Here is a 26,800-nt window from a genome sequence, read left to right as displayed (position 1 = left end):
ACTCCTGATGTAAAGTTGTACAGTAATAAAACTGACTGACTTTAAATCTTTTTGTTTGCAGAAGAATTCTGAGCACAAATGTTAAGAGCTGATCCTTTATTGGTTTTACAAGCTGCTTCTCGTAAACGACAGGTGAAGGTTTGCAGTGTCACTATCTCTAAGTGACATGTAAATGTGTGGTGAGTGATTTTCACAAAGGTTTCATTGTGTTTGCTGTAGTGTACGCTCTGATTATCAGTTCAGACCAGCGAGCAGAATATTACAGAGCAGTTCACAGCAGTTTAAAGTGGCAGTTTCAGCTTCTTCTTTTCCACATTAAGGGTGTATTGTGGGTCTGTTACAGTTCAGCCACCGGACTGGACTGCACAGCTGGTTCACAATGTCACTGTCTTCTTCCAGTTTTCCAGAGTTATGTGTGTACAGATGGATGATATACTACAACCTGTGGTTAGTGAAGGGTTTGGGAGTTTAATTTACAACGAACACAAGTGGAAACATGCTGAAATAATTTCCATAGAGGATATCAATGGCTGTCCTACAAAGTAAAGTACAGTAAGTCAAAAGATCACATCAATCAAACCACTGGTCTGAAAGGACAGTACCAAAATAACTGTTGATAGACACAAAAGCACAACATTATACAAAAAAACTACCAGAAACAGATGGAATATGACGACAAAGAGACGAATAAACAACTACAAAGACATGAAAAATGACCATAAAAGAGACACAGAACATGTGACACATTGAGATGGGAGAAAATGTTGAGCAGCAGTGGAAGGATTAATTTCTCCTCTTTGGAAATGCAAAACTTGCACTTTCTTCATTATTAAGACCCAGTGATCCTGACATTATTTCTGCACTGAACTTGCCAGGAGAATGTACACTTTTTCATCGTCCAACACTTTAATAATACATTTTATTTAGAAAGCGCCTTTCAAGCCACTCAAGGACACTTTAATTTAAATAAATTAATAAAAAAAATAAGTCATAAGTCATCACTTTAGTCATGTTTGAACATGAAATATATTTAATGTCCACAGCCCAACGCACCTAACGTGAGATCACATGTCCATGCAGTGAATAAGATTTGAATACAATGATTTGAATAAGGGCAGCCACGTTCACTTATCATTAAGACGTGGTCCATCATCGTCGGCGTATGGTGCAACGATGAGCAAGTCTACGGGCTGCTGCCAGGGATGTCTGCACTATGTGTTTGATTATGAAACACCGAAAACACTGGTTATTCCGAGCATACGGATAGGATTCGCGTTCAGGTTCACTCAGTTCCTGGTGGTGCTATATGTGGTGGGGTGAGTAGCAAAGACCTCTCAGTGGAGGGGCATCTTTCTGGGTGGGAATTGTGGCTGTAAAGCTGAACTAGTCAAAACTTAAGTGTTGTAGTTTTTGAGGTGACTTGTGACTGGATTGCATTGTCAAAGTATAATCCTGCTGTAAATGTGCAGGTATGTGTGTGTGGTGCAGAAAGCCTACCAGGACACTGACTCCGTCATCAGCAGTGTCTCCACCAAAGTGAAAGGTTTCGCCTTAACCAACACATCTGACTCCGACCCCCAACTTTGGGATGTGGCTGATTTCGTTATGCCTCATCATGTAAACACACACACACACACACACACACACACACACACACACACACACAGACTGCAAAAGTTGTGTTTTACTTCTGTATGCCTTTCAGTGTGTCACTACCTTGTGACCTTTGTGCTACTCCTCTAACAGGGTGACCGTTCCTTCTTTGTGATGACAAATATGATTATCACCCCAAAACAAACACAGACACGATGTCCTGAGGTGAGACATGGATGAGGTTTGTCCATTCACAATCTTTACAGTTACAGTTTTTTTTTTTTTAAAGCAGATATCAGTGGAATGTTTTTGTTAATATAAGTCCTAAATAGTCCTATTTTCCGTCAGCAATCACTTACATGAAGTATTTCAGCCTAAACACGAGTCTCTCCGTCATTCTGCTCTGCTGTAACCCGAGGAGAAAATTTTCCTTGTGGGATACAAGTGTTATCCAATGAGGAGAGAGAACGGCATGAAGGGCTGTGTGTGCAGCCAAGGGATGCGCGTGAATGTGGTGACGTAGCACGAGGACCAATTGATGCCTGACAAGGGCGGGGGCTGCTAACTCATGGTGCGTTCAAAGAAACTCGTACTTTGTGTTTTTCCTTCCTGTGAAGTCATACCAGTTCGATCTGGTACGAGTTCACGGGTCGGAAGTTACGAGTGGCCGTTATAGGGAACTTTCACAGACAACAGGATGGTAAAAACACGAGCTACGGGTTACCTGGAACGCTACCAAGTCGTAGTTGTGACTTGAAGCTGTAACTTACGGTTTCAAAAGCCTGCCTTGAACGCAGCATTAGCCGAAACGGCCGTGAAGCTGATATCTGCTTTAAGTATATTTTTGGGGCTTTTTTGCCTTTAATTGACAGGACAGTTGAGACAGGAAATGGGAGGCAGAGGGGGGGGGGGGGGGGGGTGACATGCAGGATAGGGCCGCTTGACGTGGGATTCGACCCGCCCCCTTTACAGTTTAGGTTAATGTGTAATCAGTCTTTCAGGGGTGCAGCTAATGACTAGTTTTATTACTGATTGTATTACTGTTGAATCTGCAAATTACTGCCCCAATCAGGATAATAATTAAACATTTAGTCTAATGCAGAGTAATTTTGTTTCCAGAGTTCAAGGTTACGTCTTTAAATCACTTGCTTGAGTACAGAGCCTATGATTATCATGGGGATGATGTAATCCTCACATTTGGAAAGCTTGAGGCAGTAAATGCTTTGCTAGTCACGCTAGGCTAAACTGTATCAATTGTTACTAGATAGACTGGGGTGAGTTTCATCTCCACTGTGTCCCTGACTCTCTGACTTTTCTTCTCGTGCCATCACTGGGTTGACATTTGTGGTTTGGGGTAAAATGTCATGACTGTCATAAAGCAGAGTCATTAAGTAGGGCAGCCTCATTAGGCCAAGATTTGTCCAGTGCTCTGGTGCCTGTAGTGACCACATACTTGCAAACCAAATGACACTGACTAGTGATCGACTTAAATGGGAACTTGAGGGTTAGGATACAAATGCACCTGTGTTTTTCCAGCTGTAGCAAGTCAACAAAAAAATGTTACCTTGATACACACAGCCAGCAGAGTCACTGTAGCTTTGGATGCTGATTAAAGGGGTTAACAGTGACCATTTCTCCTTCAGCCTCCAACTTCATCAACAACTTGCGTGGACGACTGTGACTGTACTGAAGGATACAATGATCCTCGGGGCAGTGGTAGGCCTTTAAAGGGATGGTTCAACATTTTGGCAAATTGGCCCATTGCCATAATCCCTATAGTGTTAGGAGTAGGTTCGTTACCTTTAATTGTCGGTGCAAGCTATTTCTAGAACGGTGGAGCAGAGCCGCCAGCCGCTCAGAGCTACGCTACGGAGGCTAATGGGATTTCTTGGTTTTCCTCATCAAACTCATCAAATACTCAATCCAACAACTCCAAAATGCTCTTGTGGACAAGTTGTGACCTGCACATTCACCACGATATGAGATAATAACCAAATGTTACGAGACAGCTGGCGGCTCTGCTCCACCGTTCTAAATATATCTTGCACCGACAATTAAAGGTAACAAACCTACTGCTAAAACTATAGGGATTATGGCAATGGGTCAATTTGCCAAAATGTTGAACTATCCCTTTGATGTTTCAACTTTAAATGCTAAAAATGAGTCAGATGCATTTATGTAATACCACACACCAAACAGCTGCCATCTTTTTTCCACACAGGTGTACAATCAGGACTGTGTGTGAACTATTCTTCAACCGCCCAGACCTGCCAAGTCTACTCATGGTGCCCTCTAGAAGTAGACTCTGACGTGCCTGAGTAAGAAAATGTTTTTTTTTTTATTATTATTATTTAGAAGTCAGGACAATGCACATTGATGGACAAGTACCGTAGTAGGCTACCTGCAAATGTACCAGATTGTAGCCCGAGGGCTAATTTCCATCTGAAGTCCTCTAGAATATGCAGGGTTATTTTATAATAAGTAAATACAGTGTAATTTAATGACTTGTCATGTTGTTTCCTTGTCTCACAGAAAAGCCCTTCTGGCTGCAGCAGAGAACTTCACTGTGCTGATCAAAAACAGTGTAACATACCCAAAGTTCAGCTTTAACAAGTCAGTACAGTGCACTATACCTGAAGTATAAGGCCTAGGCTCTTATCAGCACAGTATATACAGTATGCAAACATAACCATGTTTCAGTGTGTGCCATTATACCAAATCCATATCTTCTTCCTCCTCTAGAAGAAACATACTTCCCCATGTTAACTCCTCATACCTGAAGAAGTGTCATTTCAACCATACAACCGACCCCGACTGCCCCATATTCCGCCTCAAAGACATCGTCTTAGAGGCTGGAGAGGATTTTCAAGAAATGGCTGTGAAGGTACAACTCTTATCACTCTTACAGTCCTAAGGTATTTGACAGTGTGTGTTTGTCTTGGCCTAAACACAAGTGTTTTGTATGTGTATGAAGGGTGGCATCATGGGTATTATCATTGACTGGAGCTGTGACCTGGACTGGTGGGCAGGGAAGTGTAACCCCAAATACAGCTTCCGCAGGCTGGACAACAAAAAGTCAACCAATAACGTGGCCCCTGGATACAACTTCAGGTAAAACTGATTCTGACACAGTCACAGTGATATAAATATACAGTATATGGACGGAGTCAACAAGACTGAGAGAGTGCACAATACTTTTAGGTTCGCCAAATATTACAAAACCCCAGATGGAGAGGAAACCAGGACCTTAGTCAAAGCGTATGGGATCCGGTTTGACATCATCGTGTTTGGAACAGTGAGGACTGAATTAATATACTATAATATTAATATAATATACTGTATCTTGTGTTGCAACGTCTTGATCCAAGCAAGTTTGTTTTCTTAGTATTGACAACACCCTGTGGGTGTTTTCTTTATCTTGCAGGCTGGAAAGTTTAGTATTGTACCAACTATAGTGAACTTGGGTGCAGCATTGTCATTCCTTAGCTTGGTGAGTTAGATATGTTCACTCCTGTAAAAACGGATGGCAGAACTGTTTTGATGATGCACGCTATTTGATTGTTTTTTAATTATTTCACCACAGGTTCCTATAGTTTCTGACTGGTTCATGTTGACATGCACAAAGAAAAGGGATCTTTATGGCAAACTGAAAAGCACATATGTGAATGACGATGGTGACGGTGAACAAGTGAGTGATTAAACCTCCAGTTTCAGTTTTTACATATTAATCACTGGCAGGAATTCCTGTCAAATACTATAACCTCTGTCTGTGAAGATCAGTGATTCATCAGTTTCTTTCTGTCTTATAATACAGGTATCAATGGCCACCAGCTATGGAACTCCATGAGATGCAGCAACATGGGGACATTTTTCTGAAGAGTGATCTGAACCTGCTCTACATATTTATCTTTAACATTATTTTATTATATAGTTATACATTAAAGCAGAAGTAAGCGATACTTTTGTGTTAATATAAGTCTTAAATAGTTATATCTTCCGACAGCAATCACTTACATAGAGTGTTTGGACCGAAACACAGGTCTCTCAGTCCCTCTGCTCTGCTCTGAGCCGAGGAGAAAACCTTTCTTGTATCCTACAAGTTTTATCCAATGAGGAGAGAGAACGGCATGAAGGGCTGTGTGTGCAGCCAAGGGATGCGCGTGAATGTGGTGACGTAGGGACGAGGACCAATAGATCCATGACGAGGGCGGGGGCTGCTAACTCCATCGGCTGACAAGAAGTTATGGTGCGTTCAAGGCAACTCGTAACTCGTGTTTTTTCGGCCTGTGAAGTCGTACCAGTTCGATCTGGTGCGAGTTCACGGGTCGGAAGTTACGAGTGGCCGTTACAGTGCACTTTCACAGGCAACAGGTCGGAGAAACGCGAGTTGCGGGTTGCCTGGAACGCCACAAAGTCGTAAGTCGTGACTTGAAGCCGTAACTTATGGTTTCAAAAGCCTGCCTGGAACACAGCATTAGCCAAAACAACCGAATCGCTTATTTCTGCTTTAAATTGGTTAAATGTGTTATGTTAAACAATCAAATAAACAAAAAAAGACTATTAAAGGAACACTATGTAGTTTCTCTGCCTTAAAATAATGTTTCTAAACTCATTGTAGTGGTAGAAAAACAGTTAGGATTAATTGTGCCATCGCTGCAACCAGAGCAGGGTCGCGCAGAATTGTTGACAGAGCCGGTGCCGGTGATGGTACCGCTGCCGTTGCAAAACCCTGGAGCTATGAACAGAGTGCTTGTGTATGGGTGAGAGGAGCAGCGAGACTGGGCTGTACCAGGAGCTGTGGTGTACCAGGACGACGGTGGCGCTGAGTTCCTACTTCCTACCCGAACAGGAAAGTTACAGACGGCACAACTCCACTCAGGCTGCAGTGCACCATTCCTATTAACAGTTTTCTACTACAATGAATCTAGAAACATTATTTTAAGGTTGAAAAACTACATAGTGTTGCTTTAAGAAATTCTTTCTGGGGTTGTGGGTTCGAATCCCACTGCTGCCAAGAATCTCTTCAACTTTGCAATGTAAAACTGGAGTCAAATTTCTTGTGTGTCTACATATTTAGTGGATAAAGCAATAAAGCAGACTTTGATTCTGAAACTTCATGGAGATCTTGGAGTTATGTTGAAGTTATGTATTGAGTTCAGACAGAAGTGAAGCTACTCTGACAGCACATAGTGACTCAACACGACAACACCCCACTAAGACATATTACGTTGTTTCTTCCTTTATACTCAATCACCATCTGTAGTCGGCTACACAGCATGAGTCACAGACTAGTCTATGGTCACAGACCCACTTTGGACCCACTCCTCCTCCGCGCCGCACGGGGGCAGCACAGCTGTGTGTGACGTCCCAGCAGCAGAGGCTCCTCAGTGGGCTGCCTGCTAGGAGGAGCAAACAACAGAGAAAGGCAGGGCAGCCTCTCAGATGGAGGCACCGACATAAAACTTGTCAAAATTGAGTTTTTGTAGTTTTATCCTCGTCCTGTTCTGTTGAATAGTTGTTGTATGTCTAGTGTCGGTGTATGTCGAGGAGCTAAAGCCCTGCTGTGCGAGCAGCGGAGCAGGAAGCAGGCTAACTGCTGCTGTTAGCCTCCAGGCTAAAGTTACAGTGGGGCAGCAGGGCAGCAGCAGCAGCCGGGTTGTTGTAGCCAGCCTCGATGAGGAAAGCCAGCCCAGCTGTACATGCTGTAAACAAGACTGACCAGCCCGTCTGGGGTTAGCTACTCTGCCCGTCTGGAAGGAAAGACTACAGCAGAATGACAGGTGAGTCAAGTCTTCGCCGGTGTTTACACCACATCTAATCAACATATCACAGTCACAGCTTTTTATAGCAGCGTCGATGTGTACGTGGAAGTTATTTTTAAAGTGTATTAATATCAGCACGGGTTTCCTCAGAGGATGCCATCCTGCTGAATGTGCCTGTCATTCGGCAGCTGTACCACTGGGACTGTGGGTTAGCCTGCTCCAGGATGGTCCTGAAGTAAGTGCACAGTAAAGTTGTTGACACGTTAAATCATGACACGTTCACTCTCAGTGTACTTAGGGAAATGTGTTTAGTAATTCATCTTCCCCACAGGTAGTAGATTTTAGATTGTACTGTACTTCCTGACTTTTATAAATGTTACAGGTGTGTCATGGCTACACCATAGTTAAAGGGATGGTTCAACATTTTGCAATATGGCCTATTGCCATAATTCTTATAGTCATAGAAGTAGGTTCATTACTTTTAATTATCTGTGCATGATGATTTGAGATCTGCAAGGCAGAGACGCAAGCTGCTCAGTGAACACAATGGAGGTGAATGGTACAGGTCCGCTGACCCTCATCAAACTCATCAAATACACAATCCAACAACTCCAAAATGCTCTGGTGGACAAGTTGTGACCTGAACATTCACCACACTATGATATAATCATGTATAATTATGTAACATCACAACACACAAAGCAAATACTGGGAACTACATGCACTTTTGAAATCACTCCACCCAGCAGCCGTGTCTGGAATGTAGTTCCGGCTCTGCATTTGCCTCGAAAACAACTCTGTCTCGTAATGTTACGTTATTATTTCATAGCGTGGTGAATGTGCAGGTCACAACTTGTCCACAAGAGCGTTTTGAAGTTGTTGGACAGTGTATTTGATGAGTTTCGAGGGACAGGGGACCTGTACCATTCATCCCCATTGTGTTAGCTGAGCAGCTTGCGTCTCTGCCCTGCTGATCTCAAAACAACAATTAAAGGTAATGAGCCTACCCCTATAACTATAGGGATTATGGTGATAGGCGAATATGCCAAAATGTTGAACTATCCCTTTAAGCCATTTCATTCATTTCAATGCTTTACTATTCATTCTTGCAGATACCTTCACCCAGTTTGCGATGAGGAGTTTCAGAGGGCATGCTGGGATCTGAAGTTGACAGAGAGTGTGTGGACTATTGACCTGGCCTACGTCATGTGCCACCTTGGAATCAGACACTGCTTTTGCACACAGACTCTGGGTGTTGATAAGGGTTTTAAGAATCAGGTACTTTACTGAGTGTGAGCTATTAGTGCTGTTCTAACCTAGTATTTTAGGCCTGTGTGTGTGACTCTGTACTGTCTCTGTGTGGTTTGCAGTCCTTTTATAAGAAGCATTTTGACACAGAAGAGGACAGGGTGAATGAGCTCTTCCTCAAAGCAGAGAGCAAAGGTGTGGTGGTGAGGAAATGGTGAGTTTTTCTGTTAGTTATTATTAACTTGGACATACCAGCTGTTTTTCATTAACACAATGTAAACGTAACATGTGAAATGTGCTTCTCTCCATATATATAGTTCTGTAACCGTTGAGGAAATCCAGTCTCACCTGGAGCAGGGCCACGTTGCCATAGTACTGGTCAACGCTGTCGTCTTGACATGTGAACTGTGCGCCTCGCCTGTCAAATACTGCTGCTTCCTGCCTGTGGGTCAGAAGTGTTTCTGCAGAAAGCCAGAGTACCAAGGTCACTTTGTGGTCGTGTGCGGCTTCAACAGGACCACAGGCTGTATTTTCTACAACAACCCTGCGTATTCTGACAGTGAGTAAGCGCAGGCTGAGTGTGGCGTATGTATTTGAATAAAAACATATAAAATCAACAGGCTTCAAGGAAATAAAATAAAAAAACTCTCCTAAAGCCAATAGACTGTCAAAAGTAACATCTGGACACATTAGGTATAAAGTGTGTCACTCCTCATGGTATTTTAAGAGATTTTAGACAGAATGATTTCAAACAAATTTGATAATCAGTTAGATCATATCTGAAGCAAAATGTTAAACACTTGCCTTTTCAAGTTTCTCAAATATAAAGATTTACTGTTTGTCTCTTTCATACAGTATGTTTGTTCATTACATAACAGTTTGGCTTTTGAACTCATCCCTTGGACTCTGACGACTCTGTACAAAGACATTGTCATTATTTCCAGACAGAATTAACCAGTTAATAAAAAAAATAGTTATACAGAATGATAAAATTAAAATAATTATTTGTTACATGAAATTATATTTTAGTCCATTTTCAGCAACAACTTCAAATGAATGATCTTGTTAGCAGCAATGGAGACTGTTTCTAAATGTATGCATTCAAAACAATGGTTGTGGAAGGTGGAACAAAAGAAATGCTGGTCTATTGGACACATACATTCAGACATCAGCAAGCTAACATGCTCATCATGACAATGCTAATATTACTATGTTTAGCATAATGTCTGAAATACACCTACAAAGTGTCACCAAAGTTTGTAGGATTCGTCATCTGGGAACAATCTAAATTTGTGTGAAAGTTAATGGTTATTCATATTCAGTAGTTAGTAAATGAGATGTTTTTGAGCCGACAGACCAACATTACCATCCATGTGGCCACAGCTGCTAATTATTGAACCACTACAACCATATGACTGTTAGTAACAGGTAATGTGTGTTTGTTGTTTCAGGGGTGTGCTGCACCAGCATCAGTAACTTTGAAGAGGCTCGACGGAGCTATGGGACTGATGAGGACATCCTGTTCGTCTTCAAGGAGAGTTGATGGACAGCGATGATGGATGTCGCCGTTCCTGGGCTCATTATTCTATTGACACGTTGCTGTTGCAGGTCTCCAGTCCCGAGCCGTCAGCTGTAGCTGATCTCCTGGACTCTCCTCCCCTGGTGCTAATAAGCCTGACTGCCCACAGGAAAAAGATTGCTAACACATGCTGCAGAATCACAGCTCTCTTATTCCCTTTTACCCAGTCAGCACTGCTTGACCTGTGATAGATTAACAACTAGAGGGTTCCAAATCTATTTATTTTTTTTATCTCCTGTTTTGACACGAGCAGATAGGTGAATAAAATGTTATTGTCTTTGTTGAATTTTAATGCCTGTGGTTGCGCACAGATGGAACCTGTTGATATCTCAGACTTTGAGCAGAGGATTTGAGACTCGTGAAACTACAGTGGATGAAATGTGGAAATCAGAACCTATAATAGAAATTACCAGTAAATAGTATTTGTGTTTTTCAGGGTTAAAGATGACAACAAATGTATTTGTTCCGGTCAGTGTTGAAATCTGAAGGAGTTCATCTGCAGCCACCGCCCTCACCTCCACTTGTCCTTGTAGGAATCCTGCTTACTCACCTGTTGGCCATTTTTTAAAGATGATTCAATCAATAGGGGAAACAGGAGTTGTAGTAGTTGTGCTTTGAGAGTCTCAGGTAATTATTGCCCTCATGTGTGACATGCGCAACAAATGAACAAAACGAGTGCAATGCAATACTCCCATAGTTTTCTATGGAACTCAATCTGCCTGCAGAAGAACATGGATCGTGGATGGACTCGCTGAAACATGAATTCACCAGTTTCATTCACTTCACAGGGAAATAAATGGCTCAGCATTTTGTGTCCATGGCAACACATTGGTTAGGTGGATGCATTGTTTGCTTGTTTTGATCATGTGTAGGAACAAAGGTGTAATTTTCTCTGTGGAAAGCAGTGAAGACTTGCTAATTTACACATTGTCACTCACTTTTATTTTTATTTTTGGTATATGTTAAAGTTTTTGCACTACACTTTTCATACCAGACATAATTATGTTATTTAAATTGAAGAATTTACCTTTAAATTACTTTTCTGAATCCATTAAGTGGTCCCTACCTGTTGTGCTTTTTGGTAAGAACAGATTTTAAACCGCAAACTTTATTTTTTTCTTAAAACATAGGATTGCATTTATATGTTACGATTAAAGGATTTTAAAACACGCTTCAGTTTCAGTTTTTCTAGCACATCAACTATAAAGACCGACATGACATGAGAAATGTATTTTCCCAGCTTTAATTCTGTATCTGTGTTAATTGATTGTTTATTTTCCTCTCAATACATACCACATTGATGTAATAAGAAAACATTCAAATCATTACAGCTAAGTAAAAGAAAAGACAAAGTGAAAATAGACAGCATAATGATAAACTGAAAACATTAATGTGTAATTTAATTGATTTAATTTATATTTGCATAATTAAAAAAAACAGTAAGTCAAGACATAATTCTTTTATATATCTCTATCAGTTAAATAGTTGATGTGTCTTAGTTAAGCTTAAACTATTGGCAGTTTTCAACTGTCAATAGTTGAAAACTATTTTATAGTCACATTATTCTAGTAATATTACAGTTTTAGTCACTTTTTTGTTTTGCACATGGCGAAGTGCTGACATGTACTGCTGCTGTCTTGAGCACCGAGAAACATGGCTTCTTTTTGATTATTTGCATTTATGAATGTGAGATTTGGCAAGAAGTGAGTTCATGATGAGGAAACAATGCATTATTTTTGTCACAACAGCCCAATATTAAATTTCTGTAGTAAAGAACAAAGTCAGAGAGGACAATATTAACATAAAGGAGTGGTGTTTTTCCAAAGTATACGTCTGAATCCACAAAACGAAAAAAAAAAAAAAAATCCATGTATTTTTCTTTTTTTTTTTTTTATTCAGAACTTTGTTTCACAATACAAAAACAGTTTTTCATGGTAAAATGCAATTAATAAAGCACATTTATATTATACGCCAGGGGGAATTTATAGGTTTACAAAAAATGTTTTATATATATGAATATATAATATGTATATGTAAGTTTTCACATATATTGATAGTCTTAATCGCTTTCTGGTTGTTTGAAAATTTGATGGAGGTTATGTATTGCTTGAGCTCACCGTTAAAAGCAGTAAAGGAAGGTTTTGAACTTACATTTGTGAATATGAAATTTTGCCATTAAAATAATAAGGTTGATAATAAAAGTTATGTTAGCTTTTTCCTTGTTTTTTTTTTCAGGTCAGGGAGCCCAAAAATCTATGTAGGTATTTTCTCTTCCTGTAACAAAAAGTCTGACGTTTGATGACTCATTCTGTACTAGGGGGCGGTTCCGTATCTGCATCCAATCAAAATCAACTTTTCTATTGTTTACGTCGCCTCCCTCACCCTGACAACCATGGCAACAACCTCCATGCTGCTGCAGCTGCTAGCCTGTGACAGACGATGGGCCGACGCTGTATTTTCGGCTGTGCGAACTCCCGCAATCTTTATCCATTTCCACTCGACCCGTGGTTAAGGAAACAATGGCTGGAGTTCGCTCATTTTGAAGAAGGAGGACTCTGTATGAACTCCCGGTTATGTGACCGACATTTTTCTGAGGAGTTCTTCACAAATTTTAAAATGTACACCGCAGGACTGGCTAGCTACCTGAAGCTGGCGGAATATGCGGTCCCTTCACTGTACACCGTCGGCGCATCGCCTCCAGTAAAGGTACGCACACATTTTCATCAACATGTACCTGCTCACGAACCGGAGGATAATTTACCATTCACATTTCCATTTAGCCCGCTACCAGAGATGTTGGCTGTCAGTGTGAGATAATGAAGGGCACCGTGGTCCAAGTGAAGCCGCCTGAGACACACTTGAAGAATAAAGGTACAGGAGACTCTGGCTGTGTTTAACTGTGTTGTCCCTCCCTCGTGTTAACCGGTTTGTATTGTTTTTTTGTTTTTTGTCAATTAGCAACCCAAGTCCGCCCTTTGACAAAGACTGCATCCTCGTGCACGTCACATCTGGATGGTGGTGATGTTGATATTCTGCTCTTCACATCCACGTCCGTGAAAAGGCGAAGGAGTGAAGCAGCCGAGGATGCTGTCACTCACAGTCCAGTGGAGACAGAGGCTGCCGACGTCTCCGTAATGAAGTCTGACTCCACGTAGGAGCCGCTGGATCTCCCCCAGGATACAATGGATACACAGAGCCGTTGAAGGTAATGCGTCAATATATGAGCTCCCTTCACCATGTTTATTTTACTAGATTAAGATTAAATCTATTGTCCCGATGGACATTTGTCATGGATACATACACCACCACACTGGCTGAAAAATGAATAAATAACATCAATCAATCAATCAATCAATCAATCAATAAGAACAATATCAACAGTACAAAACTGTCCCTGGCCACAATCACCAGGCATTGTGACCTGGCCTCGTTAACCCAGTCTGCTTGATTTTCACAAAATCAAGAATATATCTGTTCATATTGTTTGTTTTCTTACATGTCCAGTATTCCACTATACAGAGCAGAGTTATCTCATTATGAAAGGAATAAAATCACAGCTGTATCCTGTTCTTCAAATGCCACCTGAATGATCCTTTTATGAGTCAGTGTTCAACCAGTGCTCCTACATTTAAGGTTTAAGTATCCACTGGTTTTTTTTTCATATTCCCTTAAGTGTAAAACTAAAAATCTTCACAGAAAATGATCACAACTAACCTGATGACAGTTCCCCATATAAAATCTCACAATTAAATGCTGAGCAAATTAAATCCAATGGTGTGATAACTTTTTCCTTATTTGGTCCCATCCAGTAGAGCTAACTGGACAGAGCAGTGTAAAGGCCAACGCTGTCTTTAATATTGTCATTTAAATCAGTGATTATATCAACATTCCTCTGCTGGTGCCTCCTCTGCAAAAACAAAATGTTCAACAAAAAGGTTCACCTTGAAAACTCAACATTTACAAAAGGACAAAATATTTTTCCTCTCACTGATAAAAAGTTTAGTAACAACAAAGCAAACACAGCTACACTCAGTTCAGTCCACTCAAAGCCTTTGCTGTTGCAGCCTGACTTGCTCTGGTAACATAATGGCTTTGTGGAATTACATTGCTATTGTCCTACTGTTACACTGCAGCATTTATTCAGTATACTCAATGCTCTGTCTGCAACTTCAAATAACTTTAAATTCAGCTGCACGTGACTCAAGATTTCATGTTTGACAAATTATCAATAATAAAATCAAGCTGACTCAGAATCAAATGAACAGGAGTCTTGTTTGACTTTGGACTTTTATGAGATGTAACAGTGAAGATGCATCAGTCTGACAGATTTTAAGTGTGTGAGTAATTCTGTGGCTTGTTCTCCGTCCTCTACTCCTTCACTATGTTGGGTTTAAAGTCAGGGTGAACAGCTTTGGTCAGTTCCTCTGCGTACTCTGCGTACCTCCCAGTCATCTGCAAAGTAAAGCACAGTCGGTCATCACAGCAGAACGTCTGCATCTTCTTGACTTGGCTGGTTCCATACAAATGATAATTATTGTGCACTCCTAATTCTAGCTGAAATTATTGAATGATGAATGAGTAATCTTTATGTAAACCTGCTGCAGCTTTTCAAAAGTGAGAATTTGCTGAATCTACCTTAAAACTCCACTTGTCACTGATCTGTCTGTTCAGGTTGAGATCCAGTTCTACCACCAGGAGTCCATCACGGATCCTGGACAGGCCCGGGGTCCGGCTGCCGTCGGGAGCCGCCACATAACTGGATCCATAGAAGTGTCCGAAGTCGTGGTGAGCTGCAAAAGTCAGGACAGAAGTCTGTAACTGTTTCTCAAGCAGGGTCACAGTCACTGAACGTGGGACCAAAGCTAGCTGACTGAATGGAGTGGGAAAAAAGACTAAACAAACAGTTTATTAAGGCTGGAGTGATAGACAGGACTTTCAACCAAAAATAAATTGTGAAACATCTCAATATGTATTATTTTAGGTCACAGAAATCAGACTGTTCTCATGAATTAAGGAGAATGTATTTGTTACATTAAAAAGTCACACATTTATTAATTTATTCCTGGTTTATTACTTTTATTTATTTGACTTTTTATTGCATGCACTGCACAAAACACACATGGGTGCGGTAACACTAAAAATACTTTAAATTACACCACAGCCACATTTAAATGGTATGAAAACATGTTTCTGTATTTCAGGAAATAAATCTCTTACCTTTTTTTCCATCACCAGATGTGAACTCACTTTTGAAATTCTCCTGAATGAAGCACAAGAATACAAAGACATTTTTACACACTTTCCCCTCCTGTGAATGAATTAGAGCCACATGATGTATGACTACAAACTGTTTGTGGTTGACTTACCGTCCCAACACGGTTGATTGCACAAGTGAAACAGTGGTTAGCTATAGCAGCATTCCTGGCCTCTATCGACCACATGGGCTCACTGCAGTAGAGAAAAAATGTAGTTGTCGCTGTAACAATAATTATACACTGCCCGTCCCCAAAAAAAAGTCACACACTCCAATATTTGCCGCCTTTAGCTTTGATTACCTCATGCATTTGCTGTGGCATCGTTTCACTAAGCTTCTGCAATGTCACAACATTTATTTCCGTCCAGAGTTGCATTAATTTTCAAAGATTGTGAATGGGGTTCAGGTCTGGACTCTGTGGTCACATTGGACCACATTTCTTTCTTGAAGATGATGGTTCCCCACTATCCTTCCAGTTTGTAATAATGTGTTGGACAGTTCTTAACTCATTTTTAGTCTCAGAAATCTCCTTAGATGTTTTATTTGCTTGATGCCAATAATTTGACCCTTCTGAAACAGATTAACATCTTTTCCACGACCACAGGATTTGTCTTCTGACATGGTTGTTTAAGAAATGAGACTGCATCAGTTAAGGTTAAATAAGTTGCCAGCTGAAACATAATCATCCATGCAGTAATTATCCAGTAATTATCTGACCTATTAGCTTAGTTAAATCCAAGTGGTGACTGGCAATGTATGACAAAATAAATGCAATATATAAAAACAATAGGTGATAATAACAATCCCCTGAGGTCATGGACCCCTGCTGCAGGTTCTCTGGGTAATTTGATTCATCTAAAATTTGATTAATTTAAAGTTTTAATCTAAAATACCACATTTAGTGTCACAAAGAGGAGCCTGTACCCAGACCCCGCTATACCAAGGTCCCTAAAGTCGACCTCACATGATAAATATTCACTAATTAATTCATCTTTATAGAGATGAGACTGTGGCTGCATGTGAATGTTGTTCTCAGTGCACACATATAAGTGTATGGGGTAAATATTGTTGGGCAGGGTAATACTGTATATCCAAGCGGATTTAACATTCAAAAGCTAAATTTGACTCTCTGAAATTAACGTCGTAGATATCAACAACGTCTTTCTGACTAGTTGTAATTACATTTTGAATAGTTGGATTTTTCATTCAAGAACATTTCAGATATCCGCAACTACATTCTTCCTAGGACAAATGACGTCACTTGCCATTCATATGTATGGGGTTTGTCCTTACAGATATCTACAATTCAGTTGCAGATATCCGCTATGTGAATTATGGATATCTATAACTGAATTATGACTATTCCTAATTCCAGTTTGAGATATCTACAACGTCATTTTGCCTAGTCAAAACTTAATTTAAGATATCTGAAAAGGGACATATCTTTATAATTGAGGTGAATTAAAGATATCTTGAACTGGAATTATGACTAGTCAGAATCAAATTGTAGATATCTCAAACTGGAATTAGGAATAGTCATAACTCAGTAACAGATATCTGTAATTCACATAGCAGATATCTGCAACTGAATTGTAGATGACAAACCCTATACACGTGAATGGCAAAAATCATTTGTCCTCGGTTGCGGATATCTAAATTGTTCTTTTTGACTCGGCAAAACTGAATTACAGATATCTGCAACACATATCCAGTCTGGCTTTTAAATGTTAAAATGGCTTGCCATAATGACTCTATGTAATCCCTTACCTTAGTGCTCCAACAGTAGCTGAGGGGTTGAAGATGATCTCGGCTCCATTCATACTGTACATGAACCAGTTGAGAGGGTGATGGCGCCCGTAGCAGATATTCACTGCTATCTTCCCAAACTGCGTCTGGAACACTGTGTGGCCGCTGTCACCCTCCATGTAATATGTCGACTGGGAGTCAAGACAACACAGTCAACTGGACAGTTTTAGTCTAATCCTGCGCATCACAGAGTCTGACGGCCGACATCGGCCACTCACCTCATTAAAGTCTCCAACCCGGGGAATATGGTTCTTCCTGCTCTTCCCCAACACGTTTCCAGAGTTGGAGATCACCACTGCCGTGTTCCACAGAGTGTCGTGCAGCTGCTCCCGCTCCAGAATGGGGGAAACAACTACCATGTTGTATTTCTTGGCCAGCTAATAATAACAACAGAATCACAGTGTTTATGAGACTTGTGTCCTGCAGCGAGTCATATCTGTGTCTCTGTGGCAGTTGTGGCAGTTTCACCTCTTGGCAGAAGCGTGTGGTGTTTCCCTCCTCTGCAGACTCTGCAAACTCCGTCCATGGCTCTTTTTCTCTGGTGCAGAAAGCAAATGGCATGGCTGCAAGAAAGAAAAAAGTCTGTCAGTCTTTTTTTTTACTGGGATCATTTGATTTACAATATTATTTCACTGCTGTAACTGACTCATAAAGACACTTACTCCAGGTCTCCTGGAAACAGACGATGTTTACACCGCACATGGCCGCTACCTCCACCATCTCACCTATCCGGCTGTGCATGGCGTTGACCTGCGGAGGGAACGTGCACCTCAAGAAATCTGTTCTATCAAACCACTCACAGCATCATCATCATCATCATCATCATCATCATCATCATCATCATCATGTCTCTGACCCACCTGGTCCAGGATGGGGGCGTCAGTTGGCAGAACAACATGGTTCTGGATGAGTCCCACCCGGATCCTCCTGGGCGGCCTCAGCTGTTCCTGCGTGGCTTCAAACCTGTACCCCTGCAGCTCAAAGTCCCGCTCAGAGGCGGCTTCCACAGCGCACGACGGGAGGTCCAACTTCCTGTTAAAGGGATAGTTCCTGTTTAAGGGATTCGCCCATTGGTGTCCATGGTGTGGACATAATCTTTCTGGATAAACAGTAAATATAGAACTACTAGCAAACAAAAAACTAAACTAAAATGTATATTTTTAGCATTAAAGGGATAGTTCAAATGTTGGCAAATTGGTTGTTACCTTTAATTGTCGGTGCAAGATATTTTTAGAACGGCGGAGCAGAGCCGTGAGCTGCTCAGAGCTACGCTACGGAGGCTCATGGGATTTCTTGGTTTCCTTCATCAAACTCATCAAATTCACAATCCAACAACACCAAAACGCTCTAGTGGACAAGTTGTGACCTGTACATTCACCATGCTATGAGATAATAAGGGAACATTACGAGACACCCACAATTAAAGGTAATGCACCTACTCCTATGGGCCAATTTGCCAAAAGGTTGAACTATCCCTTTAACAGAGGAAATGGATGGAGGATGTAACACCAGGTTTCTAGTAAGAACCTAGCTCTGTGTGTCTGGCTTTAGAGAAGTAAGAAAAGCCTTTGACTCCTTAGGTCAGAAACCTGCAGCAGCTCTGTTGATTATCAACCAGCTCAGCTCTTTGTCACAGTTAGTGAACTGAGTATCTCTGGGTTTTGTGTTGTTGGATGGAACATAAGCAAACAGGCCTTTTGAATAATAAATGATAACTGACAAAATGTAATTGATCAAGACAATACTGTGCAGATAAGTTGCTAAATGTTGAAATTGTGCACACTGCACAGGCCGGTCTGAACATGCTATGTGCATGTATGAAGTTTTGGACTTGTACTGAGGCTCTGACCAGGTGAAAGGTTGTGTGTGTTGTAGCTACAGTCCAGCTCTGACAACAGACCAAAGTCCACTCAACAGAATAATAATTTACCCAGGACAAATTGAGCAGGAAAAACTGATATTATATAGAAATAACACGTTTAAGTCTGGTTCACTACAATTACTACTCACTTGGTCTCATTCCCGTATAAGATGCGTCTGACCTCGGAGAGCTGCGGCTCCGGCAGGTGATCCTCCAGACTCTTCTCCACAGACTCCAACTCACACGCCGACATCTCTGCGGTGTTTCCCCCCGGGGTTGACGGCCTCACAGCAGCGACAACAGCAGCACAGACCGCTCTCTCTTTATCTGCTCCGCTCCTTATATAACCCACGGTCACGGTGCTTTCACCTCCCGTGACGCCTACTTCAGGCTTTGGGGGAAACTAAAGCCGCCTTTTGCGGAAGTTGGACATTAAAACGCAGCCAGGGTTCACCACAAGTAGGATTCCGACGACACAATTGAAAGTGATTTTTTTTTTTTCAACAACAACAAAAGAAAATAGAAACAGAAGAAGAAGAAGCTTTCCGTTATTATCAAATATCAAAAGCTAATTATGTTAAATATTCTGGAAAGTCCAGAGGTGGGCGTTGCCTGGGCGCCACGTGCAGGGGGCAGCCACTCTGGTGCTGTGAGTGACTCTGTCCTGTGGTCTGTTGCAGAGCAGCTGGACCAAGGAGGCTTCCTGTCCCAGCTGACACTGAACTAACCACAGGCGGTCTTCAGTTAAAGGGTCACTCACAGCAAAGAGTCTGAATACTCATGTCATAATCAGTTTGTCTTTGTTCATGCAATTAAAAAAAAAAAGAATCTGTTGTCACTTTGTCATCATGGGATATTTAGTGGAGTTTGATGGAAAGGGAAAAAAGCGTATAACTCAGAATGCACTGTGATGAACTGAATGAACTGTGTCATACTTGACACTAGTCCAGCTTCACTGTGAGAGGTCTGGAGACTTCTCATCAAAGTTATTCTAGTTAAGTGTTTTTCAACCTTGGGGTCGGGACCCCATGTGGGGTCGCCTGGAATTCAAATGGGGTCACCTAAAATGTCCAGTAACTGATAAAAAAAAAAATTACTAATAAGAATATTTTTTAAACTAATTATTATTCTTTTAAAAATTATGATTAAAAACACCACACACAATCGTAAACAACTGTATTCTATAATTCGACTTTCTTGAATATAAATCAAGTTCAAATAAAATGTAACATATAAAAATGTCTGAGCTGGCACATCTTGATTGACGGGGTCGCCAGAAATTTGTGATGTCAAAATGGGGTCATGAGCCAGAAAAGGTTGGGAACCACTGTTCTAGTTATTCTAGGTGTGTGTGGTGTATTGCATGCCAGTACTTTGACTTCTCAACATCTTTGTCTATGTGTATTATAATTATTTTGTAGGTTTTCAATGTGTGATGCACTGCCTCCAAATAAAACTGACACCAAGACCAATAAAATTCCTGTCTGTGGAGGGACCGACGACTGTGTCTGGATTACTTTGATAAGAAAGAAAAATGTATGTATGATGATAATGTGGAGTTCTAGGAGGGCCTTTTCCTTTCTGTCTCCAAGTGGGGTGGATGTTTATTTGCAAGCTATGAATCATTGAAGAGAATGAGACAAGTTAAGGAGTGTACTGTAAGTCAAATTGAAGATAAACATCTTTGCAAGTTGTAGAATTGAGGGGAGGGGGGTTGTTTGGGTTTGTTTTTTTGTTTTGTTTTTTGTAAGATGCCCATTGCCTCCTTGAGCTGTGTGTCATGGCTGCTGCTACGGCTGCTGCTGACTGTGTTGGACAGTCAGCTAAATCACTGCAACTTCCTGTTGGTTGAACACCACAGTCTGCATGAACTCAGGCTGGTTCTGGTTAGCTGGCTGGTTACCATCAGTGCTTGGAGTATTCCTGAGTTATACATAACACTTCTTGGAGGCAGCCTCAAGCGGCCAATTAAAAAAAAAACTGCAGTTGGCTTCATTGTTCAGCCTCACAAGCTGCCAAAACACAGTGATCAGCAGTTTCAGTTCTACGGTTGGCAACGAAGAACTGTGTTACGAAATGTTTGTTTATACCATATATAGTGTTGTTATTCATAAGTGTAAGTAAATGTGGGACAGTAAGGATAAGTGCTGGCAAAAACTGGCTGCATCTGTTTCCTGTTCATCCATAAAAACCAGACTTGTGGCAAGAGGAAGTTGCTTTCAGCCCGTAACAGACTCTGCGAGGGGTCGAGTGCCCGTTTGCAAGTGTGATGACAAAACTCAGAGAGACGTGTTCTGGTTCTGGATCCTCAGTGAGAACCAGCAGCGACTTGGAGCTGACGGAGAAAGCAGCAGTGCAGAGTCAAAGAGAAGAATTTCTGTTGGAGCCAAACTTCTCCTATGATGAGGATGAGTGTGAGTGTGTATTTCTGGTAGGAAAATGCAACTACTCAAAGAACTGTAAAACAACATGTTGCAGCTTACTGATTGGTGGACCAGGGTCAGGAAAAACATGTTGGGTTAGATGTGGTAAACAGTAAACTGGAGGAGGAAGGAATGGAAGAGCATGATAAGATGTTAGAGCTACTGGTTCAGCAAAGGAACAATCGATCAGAGGATGCTGAGTTTCCAAGTACAAGTCTGGAGCAGTGACGTCTGCACCACAGCTGACTGGAGCTCCTGTGTCAGTCCCTCCACATTTCAAGTCCATGTCTGCAGACAGCCAGGAGGAGGTCATGGAAGATGTTGCATTTCTGTCATGAGGTCAACTGAACACACACAACACATCCTCCATACGCAAAGGTGACAGACAAAGAAAACTAAATCAAAGGGAAGCTTTTTGAAACTATAAACGGCCAGCTACAAAACATCCAGGCTTGAATGAAGACTCTTTTCTGCTTTTTTGTGAGTTTTTTTTTTTTTTTTTCCCTGGATTGGTCCTGGTATGATTCAGTCTATGATTGTATTTATTGTATATTTTGTTGTATTGATTGTAGTATCTATTGTTGTATTTTTTATTTTATGCATACCTTTATGCATTTGAAATATATTTATACTGACCATTGTTTTTTTCTTTACTCAGCTTTGTTACCTGTGGGGTGGGTTATGGCCAAGCCCCTTTTGCAGGAGTTGGCTGGTGACCACACTCACTCTGGGTCACAGGACAATGCCAGATGGATTAAAGGCATTTTATTTACTCAAGAGAGTGCCTTGGAGTTTTTCTTTGGTTTTTACATTTCCTGGATCCTTCTCCAAGGAGCAGCTGTAGTTTGGAGAAAGGAGTCCACGAAGCGCTCCTTGTTTTGACCATTTTTTGAACACACACAAGCTTGGACACATCTCTTGATGAGCAAGACTTCCACACTGTGTGCATGTGTGTGTACATGTTCGCACATAATTTTGTTTTACATACTGTTAGTTGTCATATTAGATTTGTATAAAGATGTCAACCTGTGAGAACTAGAGAATCATTCACTCCTTCACTCCTCCCTCTCTGCTGACTGCATAATGTAGTAAACACCCTCTGTGTGAGACTTGTACAGACTTATACTACCGTAACTGTAATGTTTCTGGAGTGAGGTTTGAGGGAAACCTGTGTATCACAAAATCACAATGACTAAACAAGATCAATGTTAATTTAGCTACACATGTGTTTAATTTTTTTTGATAGAGAACATGCATTTTATTTTTTCTAAAGAATATCCACAGCTCTATAATAGTTACAGTTTGACCTATTGTAAGAACTGTGAGAAAGTTAAGTGATACATCTCTGGATTCAGAACGCCACTAAACGCACTAAAGCCTGAGTGTGACAAAAGACAGAAAGCATAAAGACAAATGAAAAGTATGTTAATAAATGTAGCATTGTATCACACCTTTGTATTTTTTAAATTGACTTTAAAGGGATAGTTCAACATTTGTTTTCAAGGCAAATGCAGAGACTGCTTGCGGAAAAACTGCCTCAGACGGGAACGCGCGTTAGCGGTTTTGCATTTACCTCTAAAACAACTCTGTCTCGTAATGCTCCGTTACTATCTCATAGCGTGGTGAATGTGCAGGTCATAACTTGTCCACCAGAGCGTTTTGGAGTTGTTAGATTGTGTATTTGATGAGTTTGATGAGGGGAAATCAAGAAATTCCATTAGCCTCTGTAGCATAGTTCTGAGCAGCTATAGCGTCTCTGCCCCACCGATCTAAAAACAGCTTGCACCGACAATTAAAGGTAATGAACCTACTCCTAAAACTATAGGGATTATGGCAATGGGCCAATTTACTAAAATGTTGAACTATTCCTCTAAATCATCTTTCTACAAGGTGTGTGTGTGTGTGTGTGTGTGTGTGTGTGTGTGTGTGTGTGTGTGTGTGTGTGTGTGTGTGTGTGTGTGTGTGTGTGTGTGTGTGTGTGTGTGTGTGTGTGTACTGTGTATATCCAACAGAAGTTTTGTGGAAGAAAATATAAATCACATCTTCTAAATTCCTGCCTCTATAAATAAAGTAGGTATATATCTTTACCTCTATGTAAGTATCAATGCATCAGACTTTTAGTGCCTTATGAAATCAGACTTAAATCCTGTCTGACTCATAGAAACTATTTATTTGCTGAGATGTTTTTTTCTCCTGGTTTGGTTGGCAGGATGGTTCTTCTGTATCCATCCTCCTCTGCTCCGTCTGTCTCGCTCCTTGTTTGGGTTTGACAGTTTCCTCAGCAGCTCTGTATCAAGAGAATAGATAAACCAATTAAAATTACTTATGTTACTTTTTTGTGTGAGGACTATTCTTTTTTAAGTGTAGAGATGTGTTTGACCAGCAGGGGGCCTCAGAGAGCCGTGTCATATCTGTCCATGTCACGATGTTTCCCTCTGCTGTCTGGTTGCATTTACCTGTAAACTCAGGATGAGTCTGGCTGCAGTTGTTCAGCAGAGGCACATATTTCTGAGCCCCAGTCTCATCATCTCCTGAAGGGAGGTAAAATCATGAACTTTGATATGTAATAATAAAACAGAGAGCTAAGAGTTCATCAAATATTTCCCATACATATTGTCAAAATCAAGTTTCAAAGTTAAAGCTACCATCTAAACAGCCTAATATTCTTATATATTTTCATTTTCAGCTCACATACTAATCATACATAAGAATCACACTTTTACAACCTCTTTCCAAAAATCAACAGACAACAATTATTATAGATAGATATATAGATAATTTCAATATCTGGTTTGTGCATGTGAACTTGTGTGGTTGGACTCACTGCAGACTCGTAGCAGGACGTAGCGTTGTCTCTCCACCAGCACGCTGCTGGCCAGAGCCACACTGTGTTGCTTTGTCTCCAGGTTCACCAGTGAACCACTGCAGCTGTCCATCAGGTCCACACACTCTACACAGACAAGCCTACAGTTTTTATTTGTTATTACATAACGAGTGGATGGGTTGTTGGTCAATAAAGGACATCGACATGGGATTTAGATCTATTGATCAAAGCCACCAGCCCAGTTAATAGTTTATTTTCATCAATACTCAAACTCATTAATGTTTGCTTATTACTAAACCTGGTTTAAAGATGTTTATTCACTCTATTGATCAAGTTGGAGGATTTAGTTTGTGGTGCAGTGTAATTGTATTGAATCACATTAACAGGTGTTCCTATAATGATATTACAGAAACACTGTATGAGACAAAGTGGTTCAAACCTAATGATGCACAGTCACCGTTGTACTGTATGTCTATACATGGTGGGGTTCAAAAGGTCACTGAACTGCTCTCAGACCATATTGATTATTGTGTTTAATAATGACAGTATTAACAAAACACAACTGTCATCTCACCTGTAAATATGAACCCAATTAAACCTACTTTCATTTCCAGTACTGTATGTAACATGACCACTGCTTGATTAGAAATGAAGCTATGATGACCTGATACTGATTATTACTGATTATATTATTTCATGGCATTACCTCATTGTCTATTTGTTGCACTACTTGCTATAGTACAGTCTGACCATAGTGCGAATTACAGGGGGGGGGGGGGGGGGGGTTGACCCCCCTAATTACGACTTTGACCCCCCTAAAAGAGCTACAAATAACAGATAAGGGGGGTTGAAACATTTATCTTTCTTGTTAGTAATCATAAATACCACAATACAGTATTTCCATAGTCATGCCAGGAAGATGCTTGTAGTAAAATTTCAGACACCCCTAGTGGACTAAACCATTTCATTGTCTGAATCTGCTCACTGACTGACAGTTAGGCTACTGTAAAAAAAAAAAAAAAAAGTGGATGTTTGCGTGTTTGTAGTGCAGTGTTGGGCTATAGCCTATTTATGTAGCACATTTTAAAAAAAATCTTTGGCGGTTTAGTTGGGTTTTACCTTTTTAATACTGAAAACATTGGTGACCTCAAACTTTGTGAGCTGTTTTCTTAAAATAGTCTGATATGTTTCTCACTTCTGAATTAATGGTAAAGATAAGAGTCACCCTAGCTCAGGCTTTTGAGCCTACAGACTATAGAGTCCTATCTTATCCATTAGTTCCAATATTGGGACCAGTAGGCCTACAGGATGTAAATCTGTCTGGACTAGAGCATGTAACACATCTGCCATCATGTAGATATTGTGTTTGGTTCTGGTTCAGCATTGTGTGGATCTCCAGAAATGAGGATTTGCTAGGGTGTGTGTGTGGGTCTGAATTTCGGCAGTTTAGATCTAGAATATTTTGTTGGTGACTACAAAAGTTGTTTGTGTGGTACATTATGTGCCGCATGAACTGTAAAATTGTGTAAAATTTGGTTTATCGTCATCTACAGACTGTAGACATTTAATTGAACAAGCAAGATACTGTAAGACTTCTGTTAACTCAAGCACGCGCCTGCGCTGTGTAAAATGTTGACCCCCCCAATTGTCATTGTATAATTCGCACTCTGAGTCTGACTACTGACTACTTTATTTAACTATTTTTGTATTCTTTAACTTATTGTTCAGTTGTTGCCGTCCTCCTTCTGTACGACTTTACATCAAATTGCTTGTGTGTGTGCAGACACTTGGCCATTAAAGCTGATCCTGAGTCTGACTTTGTCTGTACTGATTTATCTCCAAGAACCTCCACCAGTAGGACAGGACCAAAATGAGGGACAGTCAGAACTCAAGTGGCACCACTGCAACCTGCTACAAATTTCACCTTTAAAGTCCAGACCGCACCTCTCCTTTAAATGATGAAGGAAGTTTATCAGCTTACAGTTGACATTGAACATTTCCATCCTGCTGTCTGTGGAGACATTTAGCATATCACAGACATTTCACAGTAATGTTCAGTATGTCATGATACAATATGATCATGTCCATGCTCCCTGTGCTCAGACATTTACTCAGGTTAGGCCTACAACTGAACTGAATGCTGCTAAAACAAAGCATCTATTTATCAATAGATAATATTGAAACAATCAAACTTCCTACTTTACGTCAGCAGCCACAGGATAAAAATAAATAGATCCAGTGACTAACCTCCAAACAGAATAGTGACAAACATTGTGTGCTCCTCCTCTGCTGCTGCTGCTTCTACCAGCACTTTACAGCATCTGAGCCCAGGGAGGAACAAGCTGGGACTGGACACAGAGTGCAACAATAGAGGCTGTTAAATCAGTGTTATGTCACAAAAGACTCAGCTTTGAGGGAGAGGCTGTATGTACTGGCCTGCATAATGTTGA

General features: G+C 40.8%; 5 protein-coding genes across 5 annotated transcripts in view; 3 read left to right on the top strand and 2 right to left on the bottom strand.

The window, feature by feature from the left end:
• LOC310991494 (uncharacterized protein) overlaps positions 1 to 26,800 on the top strand; it is a 98,236-nt gene that overhangs the window by 48,685 nt on the left and 22,751 nt on the right. The gene's annotated exons all lie outside the window — the stretch shown is intronic.
• p2rx4b (purinergic receptor P2X, ligand-gated ion channel, 4b) lies at positions 1,174 to 5,440 on the top strand (the record flags this gene model as incomplete). Its single annotated transcript, XM_083978645.1, has 12 exons — positions 1,174 to 1,316; positions 1,470 to 1,617; positions 1,747 to 1,818; positions 3,237 to 3,309; positions 3,815 to 3,911; positions 4,126 to 4,206; positions 4,336 to 4,477; positions 4,568 to 4,704; positions 4,795 to 4,888; positions 5,018 to 5,083; positions 5,177 to 5,281; positions 5,408 to 5,440. 12 exons carry the CDS (start codon positions 1,174 to 1,176, stop codon positions 5,438 to 5,440), a joined length of 1,191 nt encoding a protein of 396 aa, XP_083834771.1.
• Positions 6,991 to 11,320, top strand: gucd1 (guanylyl cyclase domain containing 1). The gene is made up of 6 exons (XM_083979507.1): positions 6,991 to 7,373; positions 7,506 to 7,590; positions 8,468 to 8,633; positions 8,726 to 8,817; positions 8,921 to 9,162; positions 10,055 to 11,320. Exons 1-6 carry the CDS (start codon positions 7,367 to 7,369, stop codon positions 10,144 to 10,146), a joined length of 684 nt encoding a protein of 227 aa, XP_083835633.1. The 5' UTR covers positions 6,991 to 7,366; the 3' UTR covers positions 10,147 to 11,320.
• upb1 (ureidopropionase, beta) lies at positions 14,266 to 19,449 on the bottom strand. Its single transcript, XM_083978858.1, has 10 exons — positions 19,253 to 19,449; positions 18,103 to 18,274; positions 17,905 to 17,992; positions 17,711 to 17,805; positions 17,461 to 17,619; positions 17,204 to 17,373; positions 15,549 to 15,630; positions 15,400 to 15,442; positions 14,818 to 14,972; positions 14,266 to 14,634 (listed from the first exon to the last, which is right to left on the bottom strand). The coding sequence occupies exons 1-10, from the start codon at positions 19,354 to 19,356 to the stop codon at positions 14,551 to 14,553; spliced, it is 1,152 nt and encodes a 383-aa protein (XP_083834984.1). The 5' UTR covers positions 19,357 to 19,449; the 3' UTR covers positions 14,266 to 14,550.
• c8h22orf15 (chromosome 8 C22orf15 homolog) lies at positions 23,695 to 26,664 on the bottom strand (the record flags this gene model as incomplete). Its single annotated transcript, XM_083978644.1, has 5 exons — positions 26,598 to 26,664; positions 26,275 to 26,361; positions 24,351 to 24,476; positions 23,983 to 24,057; positions 23,695 to 23,813 (listed from the first exon to the last, which is right to left on the bottom strand). The coding sequence occupies exons 1-5, from the start codon at positions 26,620 to 26,622 to the stop codon at positions 23,695 to 23,697; spliced, it is 432 nt and encodes a 143-aa protein (XP_083834770.1). The 5' UTR covers positions 26,623 to 26,664.

Source organism: Trachurus trachurus (assembly GCF_905171665.1).
Source record: "Trachurus trachurus genome assembly, chromosome: 9".
Classification (NCBI taxonomy): Eukaryota; Metazoa; Chordata; class Actinopteri; order Carangiformes; family Carangidae; genus Trachurus; species Trachurus trachurus.
This window is presented reverse-complemented; position numbering and strand designations above follow the sequence as displayed.

Bases quoted from the DNA above. Each gene is read 5' to 3' on its own strand.
- gucd1 (XM_083979507.1), top strand. The intron at 8,634-8,725 runs GTACTTTACTGA...TGTGGTTTGCAG, and splicing joins ATAAGGGTTTTAAGAATCAG to TCCTTTTATAAGAAGCATTT. The intron at 8,818-8,920 runs GTGAGTTTTTCT...CCATATATATAG, and splicing joins GGTGTGGTGGTGAGGAAATG to TTCTGTAACCGTTGAGGAAA.
- upb1 (XM_083978858.1), bottom strand. From the start codon at position 19,356: ATGTCGGCGTGTGAGTTGGAGTCTGTGGAGAAGAGTCTGGAGGATCAC. The intron at 18,275-19,252 runs GTGAGTAGTAAT...TCCCTTTAACAG, and splicing joins TTATACGGGAATGAGACCAA to GAAGTTGGACCTCCCGTCGT. The intron at 15,631-17,203 runs GTAAGGGATTAC...TCTCTACTGCAG, and splicing joins GCTACTGTTGGAGCACTAAG to TGAGCCCATGTGGTCGATAG.